General features: G+C 43.2%; 1 protein-coding gene across 2 annotated transcripts in view; it reads right to left on the reverse strand.

Annotated features, from left to right (window-relative positions):
* Nucleotides 1-338: 338 nt before the first annotated feature.
* Nucleotides 339-12,694, reverse strand: part of SYT1 (synaptotagmin 1) — a 131,547-nt gene continuing 119,191 nt past the window's right edge. For both annotated transcript variants that reach the window (XM_044455324.1, XM_044455323.1), the window contains exons 7-8: nucleotides 2,274-2,407; nucleotides 339-545 (exon numbers count right to left, since the gene is read on the reverse strand). In XM_044455324.1, coding sequence (XP_044311259.1) covers nucleotides 339-545; nucleotides 2,274-2,407 — 341 coding nt within the window. The remainder of the gene's footprint in view (nucleotides 546-2,273; nucleotides 2,408-12,694) is intronic.

Genomic DNA, 12,694 nt, shown 5'->3' on the forward strand with positions numbered 1-12,694 from the left:
TACAACATACAAATAAACAGACTAGAAATAATTTCTTTAGCATACTGGTATGTACAACTGTGTGATACAATAAATAATTTCTGTCATGCTCTATCTACACATATTGCTTAAAAGAAGAGTCGATCTGAGGGCAGTGGTGAGATGGAGGGCCTTATAGGGCTGTCTACACTTTGAGTTGTGCAAATTAAAACAAGATTTGAAGTACCACTGATCTGTGTTAGGGATGCATGGCTGGAAATAAAAGGACCCATATTACTGAGGTATTTACAGATACTGGCTAAAGAGCACTATATGGGCAAATGCAGAAAGGCTTCTTTTCTCATTTCAATTTTCAATTTTTACTTCTTGACTGCAAGCATGGCGTCTACCTCTTCCTCTGGCTGTAAGGTGTGCCACTGTGCAATGGGTCGCCTTGGGTTGGCCAACATGTCTGACCAATGTCGCAGCTCTGCGCCGGTGCTGTTGTAGCCCACAAACACTTTGCCAATGGCATCGTTCTTGCCAATCTTGTCATAGTCCAAAACAGTTACAACAACTTGCACTTTCTGAAACAGGAGCAAAAGGAACAGAGTAAAAGGTGAGGAAGGCAAGCTCCACTACAAACCATACAGTAGGATCCATTTCACGGGTGTGCTATTGGGCTGGTCGGCTTATACTGCCATTCATCCCCGCCAAGAAACAACCCAATAGCCATCACAGAGGGTGCCTATCAAATCTCCACTGGCGCAGGATAGTGCCCTCACCCTATTTTCCTCAAGCCACAGCCTACCCTATTCACCAGGGTCCTCCATTCCTCCGTGTTCCACTTTCAGGAGCCTAGAAGGCTCTGCCTGGGGATGGGAGAAGATAAGCTCACCTCCTACAGTTCAGTTTAATAGGCCTAAATCGAGACAAAATTTGCTACCATGGCTTCTGGAACTATCAAGGCTAGATGGAAAGTTGAATACCCAATTTACATTAAAAACATGTTTTTTAAAAGGCCAATTTAACAAATTGATTGATTAATTTGGCACTTTGTGCAGACTCTGTCATGTCTATCCTATTTCTAAGCTTTTCAGATTTAAATTAATGGGGGAAAAGATGCATGCTTCTAGTCGTCAAGAACTATAATGGTAAAGACTCAGTCAAGAACTGGTGAGTCTGTTCATATCTTTCTATGCTTCTCCATAAAGCATGATCTCAATATCCCTTTAGCATATCGTGTCTTCTGTTCCATAAGTCACTCTTTAGATCCACATTTCATGCACGTATAAACAGGTATAGTTAATATGAGCTAGAGTATCTGTCTGCAGTGTCGTTGTGACATTCCTTCAGTGACAGTGTTTTGCAAAGTTGTGCTAAAGTTGATGATGGATACCTCATCCCGGAATTTATGTGCTAAACTAGTTCTTCCACACCAGCTTTCCAACTACTCCCATATTTATATAAAACAATGAACTGAGCCATTCAGTTTGACAGAGGAGATTCATGTATTATTACTGCATTCTGTTAGGTTTCATGTGCTGAGAGAGAAAAGAAAAGCCTGCAGTATGAAACAGGTAAAACAGTAAGATTGACTTCCTGTTGGCTGCAGAACTATGGTAAATAAGGGTGCAATGCTATGGGCTCCTGATGTTGTGAGGGGGTGCACAGAAGTTTTGGAGCCATAACTCTGAGCTCTTTGACCTCAATGGCCTCAGAGGTGGGACTCCAAAGCCAAACCCTGCAGCAGTGATGAAAGAACCATGCCTGCTGCCTGTTTGAAGGTCTTGGAGAGGCAAATGGAGGCATGCCAGGAAGTGCTGAGGAGAGGAGGCTTCATGTTAGCACCCCAACTTCCTTACCTCCCCCTCTCTGGTGCCTTCTATAAGGCTGAAAATAGTCATGTAGAGAAAATACTTGTGGTGAGGTAGTGATGGGGACTGCTTTGTGCTTTGCTCTGTGCACTGGATGCTTGTAGGTTCAGACCCTTAGGAGCATCTGCTATGGGGCTGACTGGACGGAGCCCTCCATCATTTTGTTTACTGCTGCCATTTCTGTTCAGAATCCATTGCTGTTGAATATTATAAAATGCCCATCACCTGTCTTTTATGGATGACTTGACACTCCCTACCATGCCATATATTTCACACCCTTCCCCTCTGGAAGCAATCACAGTCAGTTCATGCCACGTAGGACTGGTAGATTGGCACATAGGTGCTAATGAAAGCAAGCACGCTGGATAATGAGCAAGGTTCCTCTTAAATATGCATGAGGACTGTGAAGCACAATTGCAAGGCGAGGTGTGACATTACCTGGATTTGCTCAAAGGGTACTTCAAAGCTGAAAGATTCGTTGTAGTAGGGATTCAGAGTATTCTTCTTAATTGTTGTCTTCTTCTTCTTCAGCCGTTTCCCATTCTGCATCAGGTGAATTTTCACATAGGGATCTGAGCAACAACCAGAAAAGTAAGATTGTTAGGAGACGGTGCTTTGGGGCTAATGCAGTGTGTCCTCTATTGAGCAAAATCCTTGAGGCAAAAGAGGTCGCGGATACATGAAAATGCACCAGACGTGCATTGTTGGCAATATGCCTATTTATATACGCTGGAGAAAGATCAGATGAGATCGTGCAGCTCCTGTTCAGAGCATGTAGCTTTGCCAAATGATGATACATTGTAAATTCACTTTTAGGGAAACAGCCAGAGGAGGCTCTATGGTTAATTTGCCTCTGCCCTAAAATGTTTGCCTGCACACAGATTGTTTGACATGTCCCTGTTTGATAGGAAAACTACTCAGCCTGTTGCCAGGACTAGAACACATGGACGATACAAATGAGCGTGTTGTTTTTTGTGCGTACTACAAAATACAAGAAAGCAAAGTAACAAGACAGACCTGCTCTGCTTGCCCTGGGAGTAATGATGGCGAATAGCTTCAGTGATCAGACCGAATCATGAAGGGGACCCAATATGCCTGGCAGCTACAAAGGAACTGTCATGGTCGGCAGTATCCTGATTACCAGAGGCAAAATGCAAGTCACAGATGGATAACTATCTTCATCTAGCCCTGCAAATAAAATTCCTATAGGAGTCAGCCCTGTTTAGAAACTAGTGCATGTCCAGCAAGACAATTCCTTTGTGATTATATGCTGATAGTTATTATTATGCTTTATTTCAGCCAAGACTGTCTCTTGGAGGAAATAAAGCTAGCTCAGGAGGTATCTGCTCAGGGCTTTCTCTGGAGATCAGGTTCATCCAATAGCTGAGCTTTGCTGTTTAGAAACCTCTTGATTTTCAGTGTACGCCTCCTTCTGCAAGTGAGGAATGTTGGTTCTATATGACCATGGAATTATTTCATATCACGTCACATGGACAAGGGAGCCAAGGTAGTAGAGCACTTGCTTTTGCATGCAGATCTCATGCTCAATCCTTGGTATCTCAGGTGGGCTGGGAAAAAGTCCTGTCTCAAGTCCTAGAAAACCACTGCCAGTCAATGCCAGCAATACTGGGCTAGATGAACTCAGTATAAGTCAGCTTTATACACTCCATCATTTTCAGTGGATTCTTCATCAACATTCACTTTTGCTTTGAAGTGGAAGAGATAGTGGAAGTTCCTGGGCAGATGTACCCTTAATTAATATAAGTCTTATGAACTACTTGGCTGTAAGCACCTGACCACTGACCAACATCTTTGCCTTAAATGGCATAGCCTTAAAAGCAAACAAACCCCAATATAATACATAGAACAATTTTGAGAGAAAGAAGAAACACTATAATAGAAGAAAAATCAGCTGAATGTCTTCTACTTTCTGTTCTGTATCTTTCCTATGAGCTTCTGTATACCAGTGAATAAATTCATCAGGTTATAATTAGGAGGTGGAGTGTGAAAATGTAAAAACTCATCTAGACTTTTCTCAGCAGAGGAGTTATCTCTCCCCACCCTTCTTTAATTGAGTGCCACTGCTTTGGATCACTGATTTAGAAAGGCTGAAGGTGTAATGCATTTAAATGCGTTCAGCTCAAACAGAACAAGCCAGGGGCTGCATCCTTCCCTTCTCTGAATCTTTTTATGGGTATATCATAGCAAATTTAAACATAGCAAAAAGAACTCCCGATACCTCAAGAGGAAAACAAACTGGTAAAATGAAGTGGGGGTTTAGAGATTATTGGATTGAGATTGTTTAATCAATTTCTTTCCATGTTTTACTCCTCTGATATTTAACTCACATGAGCCATGTGGCTAATGGGGCAGGCTAGAAAACTACAAAATAAATAAACCCATGGAACCCACTATGCTGTGTTTATTTTCCTTCTTCTTCAGAGTGCATATAATGAATTATGGAATTTGGGACCAACATGCAAGGGAATCATGATGCAGTGGTGGTTAAAGTGGTGGACCAAGGGAAACATGGATTCACTTTATCCTAAAAGTGACTGGGAGACCTTGGGACCTAATCTAATGCCACCCTGGGCTCTCTGCACTAAAGGTGAATGTGTTTAGCTTTGCTTGATCATGTGACCTCTCACACAGAAGATGGCCCTCTGTTTGGAGAGCCATCACAGTCTTCTCTTGACCATGTCGTCTGTGTGAAGGGTGCCCTCTCCAATTCCAACTAGATCAAGAACAGTTAGAACTGATGCCCATCAAGACAGCAGTCTGCACAAGCACACAGGTATCATCACTATCACCTTTATGGTCTCCTCCAGATTTACAGTGTGCATGATTCATATGTCAGCCTTGCATAAGACACAACTTACTACAATGCACTTCTGGATAAACTCCAATGGGATGAATGACGACTGCACTAGAACTTTCCTTTATTTTCAGTAGGCCTGTGCAAAGAATCTGACTGAACTTGGATTTTGACATGAGCCTCAGCAGGGTGACTGCACTGATCACTCAAGAAAAGGTGCCAGAAGAAATATCCCGTATCGACTAAGGTATTAACACACATGTATTCTATTATAGCACTGTGTCGGTGTTAAGCTAACCTGCACTGTGCATTTCAAATTGATCTATGGTGGAAGGAGGGGGAGAGAGAGAGGTGAGCCCCTTCCAATTTGGTTTAGGCTCACATGATCCCATAGTCTGGGCTGAAGAGCATTTTCACATCCCAAAGCACTAGGGCTGAGATATTTTAGCTTTATCACCCGCTCAACTCACTTCTCCCACACTGAGATGTGATGCTCCTGTGATGTTTCTTTTTATGTCTGCTTATCTACAGCTGTGCCTTGTCTGAGTTTGCTAAAAGCAAGCCAAGCCCTAGGAAACAGTTGCTCTCTGCAACTACTAATGTGTTACAATGAAACATACTTTCTCCTGTATATAAGCTGCTGATCTCATCAGGGCAAGCTACTCCCTGCCCTTTCTTCTCCAGCCACCCAGGAGTCAAATGATGCTATTTTTGTTAAAAGCCTGGTATTCTGATAATTTCAGTTTAAGCAAAGTTTATAAATGGCAGTCTTTCTGTGGCAAAATCGAGTCAGAGAGCACAGAAGGCTTAATTTCTGAAAACAGATCTCTGCAAGAGGTATCACTGAGCAAGAGAAATGCATTACCACAGAGAGGGCAAAACAGGCCCCAGGTTTGCAGAACATCAGGTCATGTTGATTTGTACATATGGATGCGCATTTAGAACTAATAACTATAATTTAAAGATGATTCATCTTACCATAGATGGGAAGCCTGTGACCAATGACCTGTGTGCCTTGCGTACTCTGCTGCTCAGGTGCTAACTTCTCACAGGCAATTCTAAGGGGCAGCTCTTCCTGCTTATGGCTCTTCTCTTTAGACTGGACCTAGATCAGATAGCTCTTCAGACCGAGGAAATTATACCCTTAAAGCTCTTCAAACGAAGGCCTGTTTTCTGTGAAACAGGACATGCGGCCACCTGGTCAGCAAGGCTTAGATGTGGCTATAGGGGGAAATGGACCTCAAGCATGCAGGGGTGTGTTTCAAGGCTTAAGAACGGAAGGAGAGTCATGCTAGAGCTCCTAAGTCCTGCCTAGTCTAACCTTCTGTTCACATACAGGCTACACAGATGCCCATGGAAAGCTCACAAGCAGAGATGAGCACTGTGGCATCCTCCTGCTCATGTTCCTCAGCAAGTGTCATTCAGAGGCTCACCACTCTGATCATGGACATAATGCTGTACTTAGTCATCATGACTAATAGCCAGGGACAGTCTTATCCTCCATGTCTAATTCCCTTTTTAAGAGAGAAACAAACAGAACTCTTCATGCAATTCCCCATGGAAAGCTTTTACAAAAAAGCCAACTTTCCCAGACTTCACTCTCCCCCAGAGGACACTTTCCAGTGCATTTAGATGAAGTGACTGGCTGTGCATCAGAGCCCCATTTTTTGATAGAGAGAGCTAAGAGGAAGCTGTTGCCTCTTCAGTTGCTCTGATTAATATTCCATGCATGGAGGCTCAGAAGCTGAAAAATCCACAACAATTTGTATTGTGCATTACTGATTTTATAAGACCATTGGAAAGGGGGGGATCTAATGAAGAGGCTTTTAAAAGCAGCTGGATACTCAAGTGACATGCTTTGCTTCACTGAAGTTTAGAGGCAAAGATGTCAGCTCATTATTTAGAGGCAAACGCAAGACTTGTGTCTTATTTGAAATGGATGTCAACCAGGCAATAAATACACTGATCTTGATCTTGGGAAAAGAGCTGCTCATGTTCAAAGAAGGATCCAGTACCCACAGCAAGAGGCTTGTGGACAAGGAATGTTTATTTTAGCAGATTAAAAAATGTTCCTATGATGTACAAGGTTTCTAAGACACAACAGCAATGTTGAATCACATGTACGAACAGTATCCAGAGTACAAGATGGATTAAATGGACTGCATCAAGACGGGAATAAAATTTTCTTTCAGAAAAAATCTGGAAAGACTGAGCAAAGACTGTCAGTGAGTTTTAGGGTGAGAACTACATTGCAGGTTCTTGATGCTTTCCCACCTGCTTTTCTGAAAGGACAACATTCAGAACTAATATCCACTAGGACAGGATGTCTACAAGAATGCCATGATAAAGGATGGCTAGGCTAAAACACAAATATAAGTTGAATATGGTTTGGACACAAAGCTAGCAATTTTTAATAACTCTTTGCAAGTCCCCTGGAGGTATTTAGTAAAAGTGTGAGAGCTAAGCACAAAATTCAGACCAGCTCTGGTTTTGTTTTTATGTGGGAAGGCAGGGAGTTTATCATTGGCAGGTCACTTAAGAGGTCTTCCACCTCACTGGAAGGCAGTGCAACGTACGGGTGGATCCAGGAACTGCCTTCCAGTGATAGAAGGTGCGTCTGCCCCACTGCAGGGGTACTCCTGCAGCACAGTTCATCCCAGTAAGCAGCCTGCCCCTTCTGTATAACATATTCAGGGCCCTGGATGGGCTGCTGTGCCAAGAGGTGGCAAGGAAGGGCACTTCTACCAGCCGCATATGTCTAAATTTGGACCAAACCCATATAAAGATTGGGCAAGACAATTCAGTGGAAGGATTGCTTCTTTGCATGGTTTTGCTCCACTGCCTGACTGGTTAAAAGTTCTGGATATTTTAATCTACTCATGACGTTAACAATGTCACTCTTCCCTTGAGTGAAGTTACCCTTGTCCTGCCATCTGGTCAAAGTAGGTTTCCTAATCCAGATTGGAACCCTAGGAAGATACACTCCATGATACACATAATCCAGCTCAGGGACCCCTAAATAAAAAATCCAATTTGTTGCAATGGGGCCTTTACTATATAATTTTCAGTCAGAAGGACCCCAGTCTGGATCAGGACCACAGTGGAAGGCAAAGGGTTAAATCCTTCCTATTCTCCACCCCGTGATGACAATTAGTGAAGAAGAAGAAAATCCTGCCCTCAGGATAGCATCATGCAGTCAAGATTTTGTGCAGTTTGAAGCTTACCATCTAATCCTACACTTCTATATTTGTGACAACACTCAACATCTCAATTATCCCGTTCACAATGCAAATTGGGCCTGCCTTACAATTCTGCACATATATTGAGTCAGATTACAGTAGTTTCCAGAGAAACACAAGGAGACAAAGAGAAGTTCCCCATTTTCAGGACTTTACATTTAGACTGTGAGACAGCAAAAAGATCCTTGAATCCTAATGTATAATGTATATCTTTGGAGTGGGTTGGAGGACTAAGTGTCCTATTACTTCTTCGACAGCAGTGATAGAGACAAATGTACATAGATCATCAAGGGACTATGAGAATCATGGCTGATGTCAAGATAGACATGGTTGGCATCTGCCAGGACCTGGACCACAGTGGGCGCTCTTTAGCAGTAGCCTATTGAACTTGCTCTTCCTCTTCATCACTACAACCTGCCTCTTTTTCCTGCCCAAACAATGGTGGAGGTGAGAAGGTAAAGCCAGAGTTGCCCCTGTCTTCTTGCTCACTGGCTCTCTGCCTGCCAAGCAAGCAAGAAGGAGCAAGAATGAGAGAGCAGAAAGACCAGAAGTGGTGAGAAGGTGGTCTTGCTGAGGAAGGGCTTATTCACTTAACATCTGGAGGCAGAAATGCTGAGAATGGCTTCCATCCCCTGTCACATATCCATGGCCATGTGGACAGCAAATGAGCCTGTCCACCAAAGCCATTAAGTGTAGTGTTAGGATATTTCCAGTCACAATTTGATGTTGATAGTTTTGGCAGCACATTCTGTATTAGTTCGTTCCCTTAATGCAGCAAGCCAGGCATTGGGCAGAGACGAAATTGTGGAGTCACCAGCATTGTGGCTCCCCACAGGGCAGCTGAGCAGAGGCAGGGACTTCATATTGGCTGCCTTCAGATCTGCCAGAGGGTTTTTTTTTTTACCCCCATGGCATCTCAAGACAGGCTTTCTTCGAGGCCAGCAAACCTCTCCCTCGTGAGAGGATGACTCAGAATGCTGCTTGTGGCTTTCCAGTCAGGGGTGATTTGCCTAAGCTTTTCTCCTCCTGTGTGTGTTTGCGTGGGAAGGGATAATTAAGGCCTCAGAAATAACCCCTAATGAGTTTAGAGTGATCACATGCATGGGTTGTCTAAATCAATATTCATTATGCCAAAGGAAAACCTCGGCATGGGAAGGAATACCAGGGTGGAGACAGACTGGACTCTCTGGGGAAGCAGTAACAGAAGGCACAATTTTGGAAAAAACATGCAGGAGCTGGGGTGCCTTCTAGATTACATAAATGCTATGGTTCACTCTCATTAAATCACAGTGTTGTGCCTTTTGCCTTCTGTGACAAGATAATAGGCTGAAGGCAGAGTGTTACACGTATGGTGGCTGATGATCTCTCAGGGATAAACGCGGAACAGTATTCTGGCTAGAAATACATTTCTTCATGTAAAATAATTTTCTGTACTTTGGAGCTAGTTAAGTGACTTTAGACTCTGGACCTTAAGACCAGTACTCCTTCCCTGTAGATGATAGCATATATTATTCTATATGATCCACTTGAGGTTGACTTGATGCTTTTGGAAGCTCTCCTGCTCATTCTGCTGAGGAAGGCACTGGGATTTGCCCCAAAGTCCCATCCTGTTGGCCCAGTTGTTGGAAATAATGCTGTGACAGAAGGAGAACTTAGGGGCTGTACATTCCCTTTCATAATAAGAGTGGACTTTCCACTTCTAATTTGGTTGTCATCTGTCTCTGACCCTTTTCCTATATATATAAGCCATATATATATATGGCTTATAATAATATAATATAATATAATATAATATAACAATATATATTAAAAAACAGCTTCAGGTATTATGTAATGTGAAGGAGATAAAGTACTTTGGAACTTATGCAATTTGCTGGCAGAGATGGAAGAGAGGAAGTGCCATGATCTCCACTTTTGCTTTCTGCAGAATATCTGAGGCAAACAGAAAGCACTTATTTTCTGTGTTGAGAAGTGAAAGCTCCTACATGTGCATCTATGAGCCTTGCAGTACCTCCATAAGGGAGATGCACCATGTTATGCTGCAAATACACATGTGGCAGTAGTGTTTTTCCCCTCAGCTCCTACAATGCACAGTCATAACATCCTATACTTGACTTAGATCTCTACCCATTTAAAAATTCCATGTCCCGAAGGGTGAAAAATTAAAATTCCATACTGAGAAAAATTTGGCTGCCTGATTTAAGTGAACGGGGAGCTGGATCTGCTTTCTCATCTCTAACCAAGATCCTTTTGTACCTCCAGAAGGGCTAGATTGCATGCAGAAGGGCAAACACTTCTAACAACACACTGTGAAGCACTGCTAGGAAGGACAGTGCTATAAACTTGACGAAGAACCAAGCATTAAAAAAGTCCACCCCCCATTGCAAAATTCATCCTGGAATTGTTAACAACACAGAACCAAAGCAGAATAGTTGGCATTACCCTATGGCAGTGATGGCGAACCTTTCAGAGACTGAGTGCCCAAACTGCAACCCAAAACCCGCTTATTTGTCACAAAGTGCCAACACTACAATAAAACCTGAAAACTGAGGTTTTGGTTTAGAAAAAACAACTCACAGCCACTCCAAGCAAATATATATATATCCTTGGCAGCGCACTGACCAGCCATGGGAAAGCTCGGACAAGTCATGGCTAAGGAGTTGTGGCTCATGCTGTCATTGCCTGGTGCTGCTACTCCTTTCCGAGCATGAGCATGGCCTGTATGCGCGCTCTTATCCAATGCTCGGCTGCTGGGATGGTGCTGGGGTGACTTGGCTAACATGCTGAAAGAGAGGGCTCTGTGTGCCCACTGTCTCATGCATGCCATAGGTTCATCACCACTGCCCTAACTCTACACTGGTGCACACCCCTAACCCTAATACAGGGTTAAAGTTCCATTGAAAAGAGGGTGATTTTGAAAAAGCATTCCTTGAGTAGCTTTTTCTGCACCAGTCATCATTTCTGCCCATTCTAAACACATTCCAACCAACAAAATCATTCCAGGACACCTCGTTTTAATAACCCTAACCCTGCCCTGGTGCACGCATCTAACCCTAATGTAGGGCTAAAGTTCCATTGAAAAGAGGGTGATTTTGAAAAAGCCTTCCTTGAGTAGCTGTTTCTGCACAGCTCATCATTCCTGCCCATTCCAAACACATTCCAACCACCAAAATCATGCCAGGACACCTTGTTTTTGTAACCCTAACCTTTTAGAGACCGAGTGCCCAAACTGCAACCCAAAACCCACGCATTTATCGCAAAGTGCCAACACTACAATAAAACCTAGAAACCAAGGTTTTAGTTTAGAAAAAACAACTCACAGCCATTCAAGCAAATATACATATATATATATATATCCTTGGCAGCACACTGACCGGCCATGCGAAAGTTTGGACGAGTCACAGCTAATGGGTTGCAGCCCATGATGTCATAGCCTGGCTACTCCTTTCCGAGCATGCGCATGGCCCCTATGTGTGCTGTTATCCGATGCTCGGCTGCTGGGGAGATGCTGGGGCAACTTGGCTTGCGTGCCGACAGAGAGGGCTCAGTGTGCCCGGTGTGGCACGCATGCCATAGGTTCGCCACCACTTGCCTATGGCTTATTTCAGTAGTTACAGCTAACAAAACAATGTATGGGCAGTTGTTGGACTCATGTGAACTCTGCCAGCCCACCACAACCTATCCATGCTTAGCAAAATAGCTGTGTTATAAAATAGCCAATTTGTGATAAACCCAGAAGCAATTCAAGCCTTCATGCTTTAATTCAGAGCTAATACTTCAAAGACATCCAAGTGCAAAAGGAAAGCAGCCCAATTGCAATGAAAGTGTGGTTATAATAAAATTCTAAACTTTTAAAGCAATAAACCTGTCTCCACTCATCAACCAGGGACTGGCATCCTTTGTGCAAAATTGACATGGTTGCTTGTCAAGTATGCTTTGAATGTAGATAGACAGGGAGAAAAGTTAGGAGTGGGCGAGAATTATTTCAGTTCTCAAGCACTAGCATGTTTTTGAAGCTAAAATGTGGATTTCCACACCACTACCAACATTCTAATTCTAGGGAATTAATGGAGGGGGGGGGATTGGATTAATAATGTTTCAAACAACTACACAAAACTCTATATGACATACGTGGAGCTAAATGCTTATATCCCAACTTTCCTTCTAAGAATGGAACAGAGTCCATGTTCATGGAAGGAATCCCCTTACTCTCTGCAGTGCTTGGGGCTAAAAGTCCCTTGTGAATGGTGTGGGAGATGATGCGGTGGACTGCTGATGCAGTGGGAATAGTGGGAAATGCCCACACCCTGACATGAACAAGGGCCAATTTAAGATCCAAGCCAGCATGCATACATGGGACTGGGGAATACAGTAGCCAGATAAATACAGGCAGGCGTTGATTAACTGTTTCTTGGAACATTTCAAATTCACATTAGAGTTCAGGCAGTTTTGAAACATGGACACAAAGGTAAGCATCAAAGTATTAATAAATGATTTGGTGCAATCTACACTTGCAGTCCACTGCCCTGCCCACAGTCATGATAAAATGCCTTAGTGCCCTGACATTGCCTTTATAAGAAGTCATCGGTATGGGTGTTTTTTGAACATGGGACACCTGGAATTTCCTTCATATACTTGCATTGCTGCTGGTATAGGGAACTGCTTTGAATAGCAATGAGGTCACGGTGGATTAGGAGCAGAGGCTGGGTACAATTCAAGTAGGATGCATGGGACCCATGTCCATACATGGATACAGTCTTGCAACCCAGTTTTTCCTACAACAGATTGACACAGCTACTCCTCTG

The sequence above is a fragment of the Varanus komodoensis genome, unplaced genomic scaffold (genome assembly GCF_004798865.1).
Source record: "Varanus komodoensis strain SLA01 unplaced genomic scaffold, ASM479886v1 scaffold8, whole genome shotgun sequence".
Taxonomy (NCBI): Eukaryota; Metazoa; Chordata; class Lepidosauria; order Squamata; family Varanidae; genus Varanus; species Varanus komodoensis.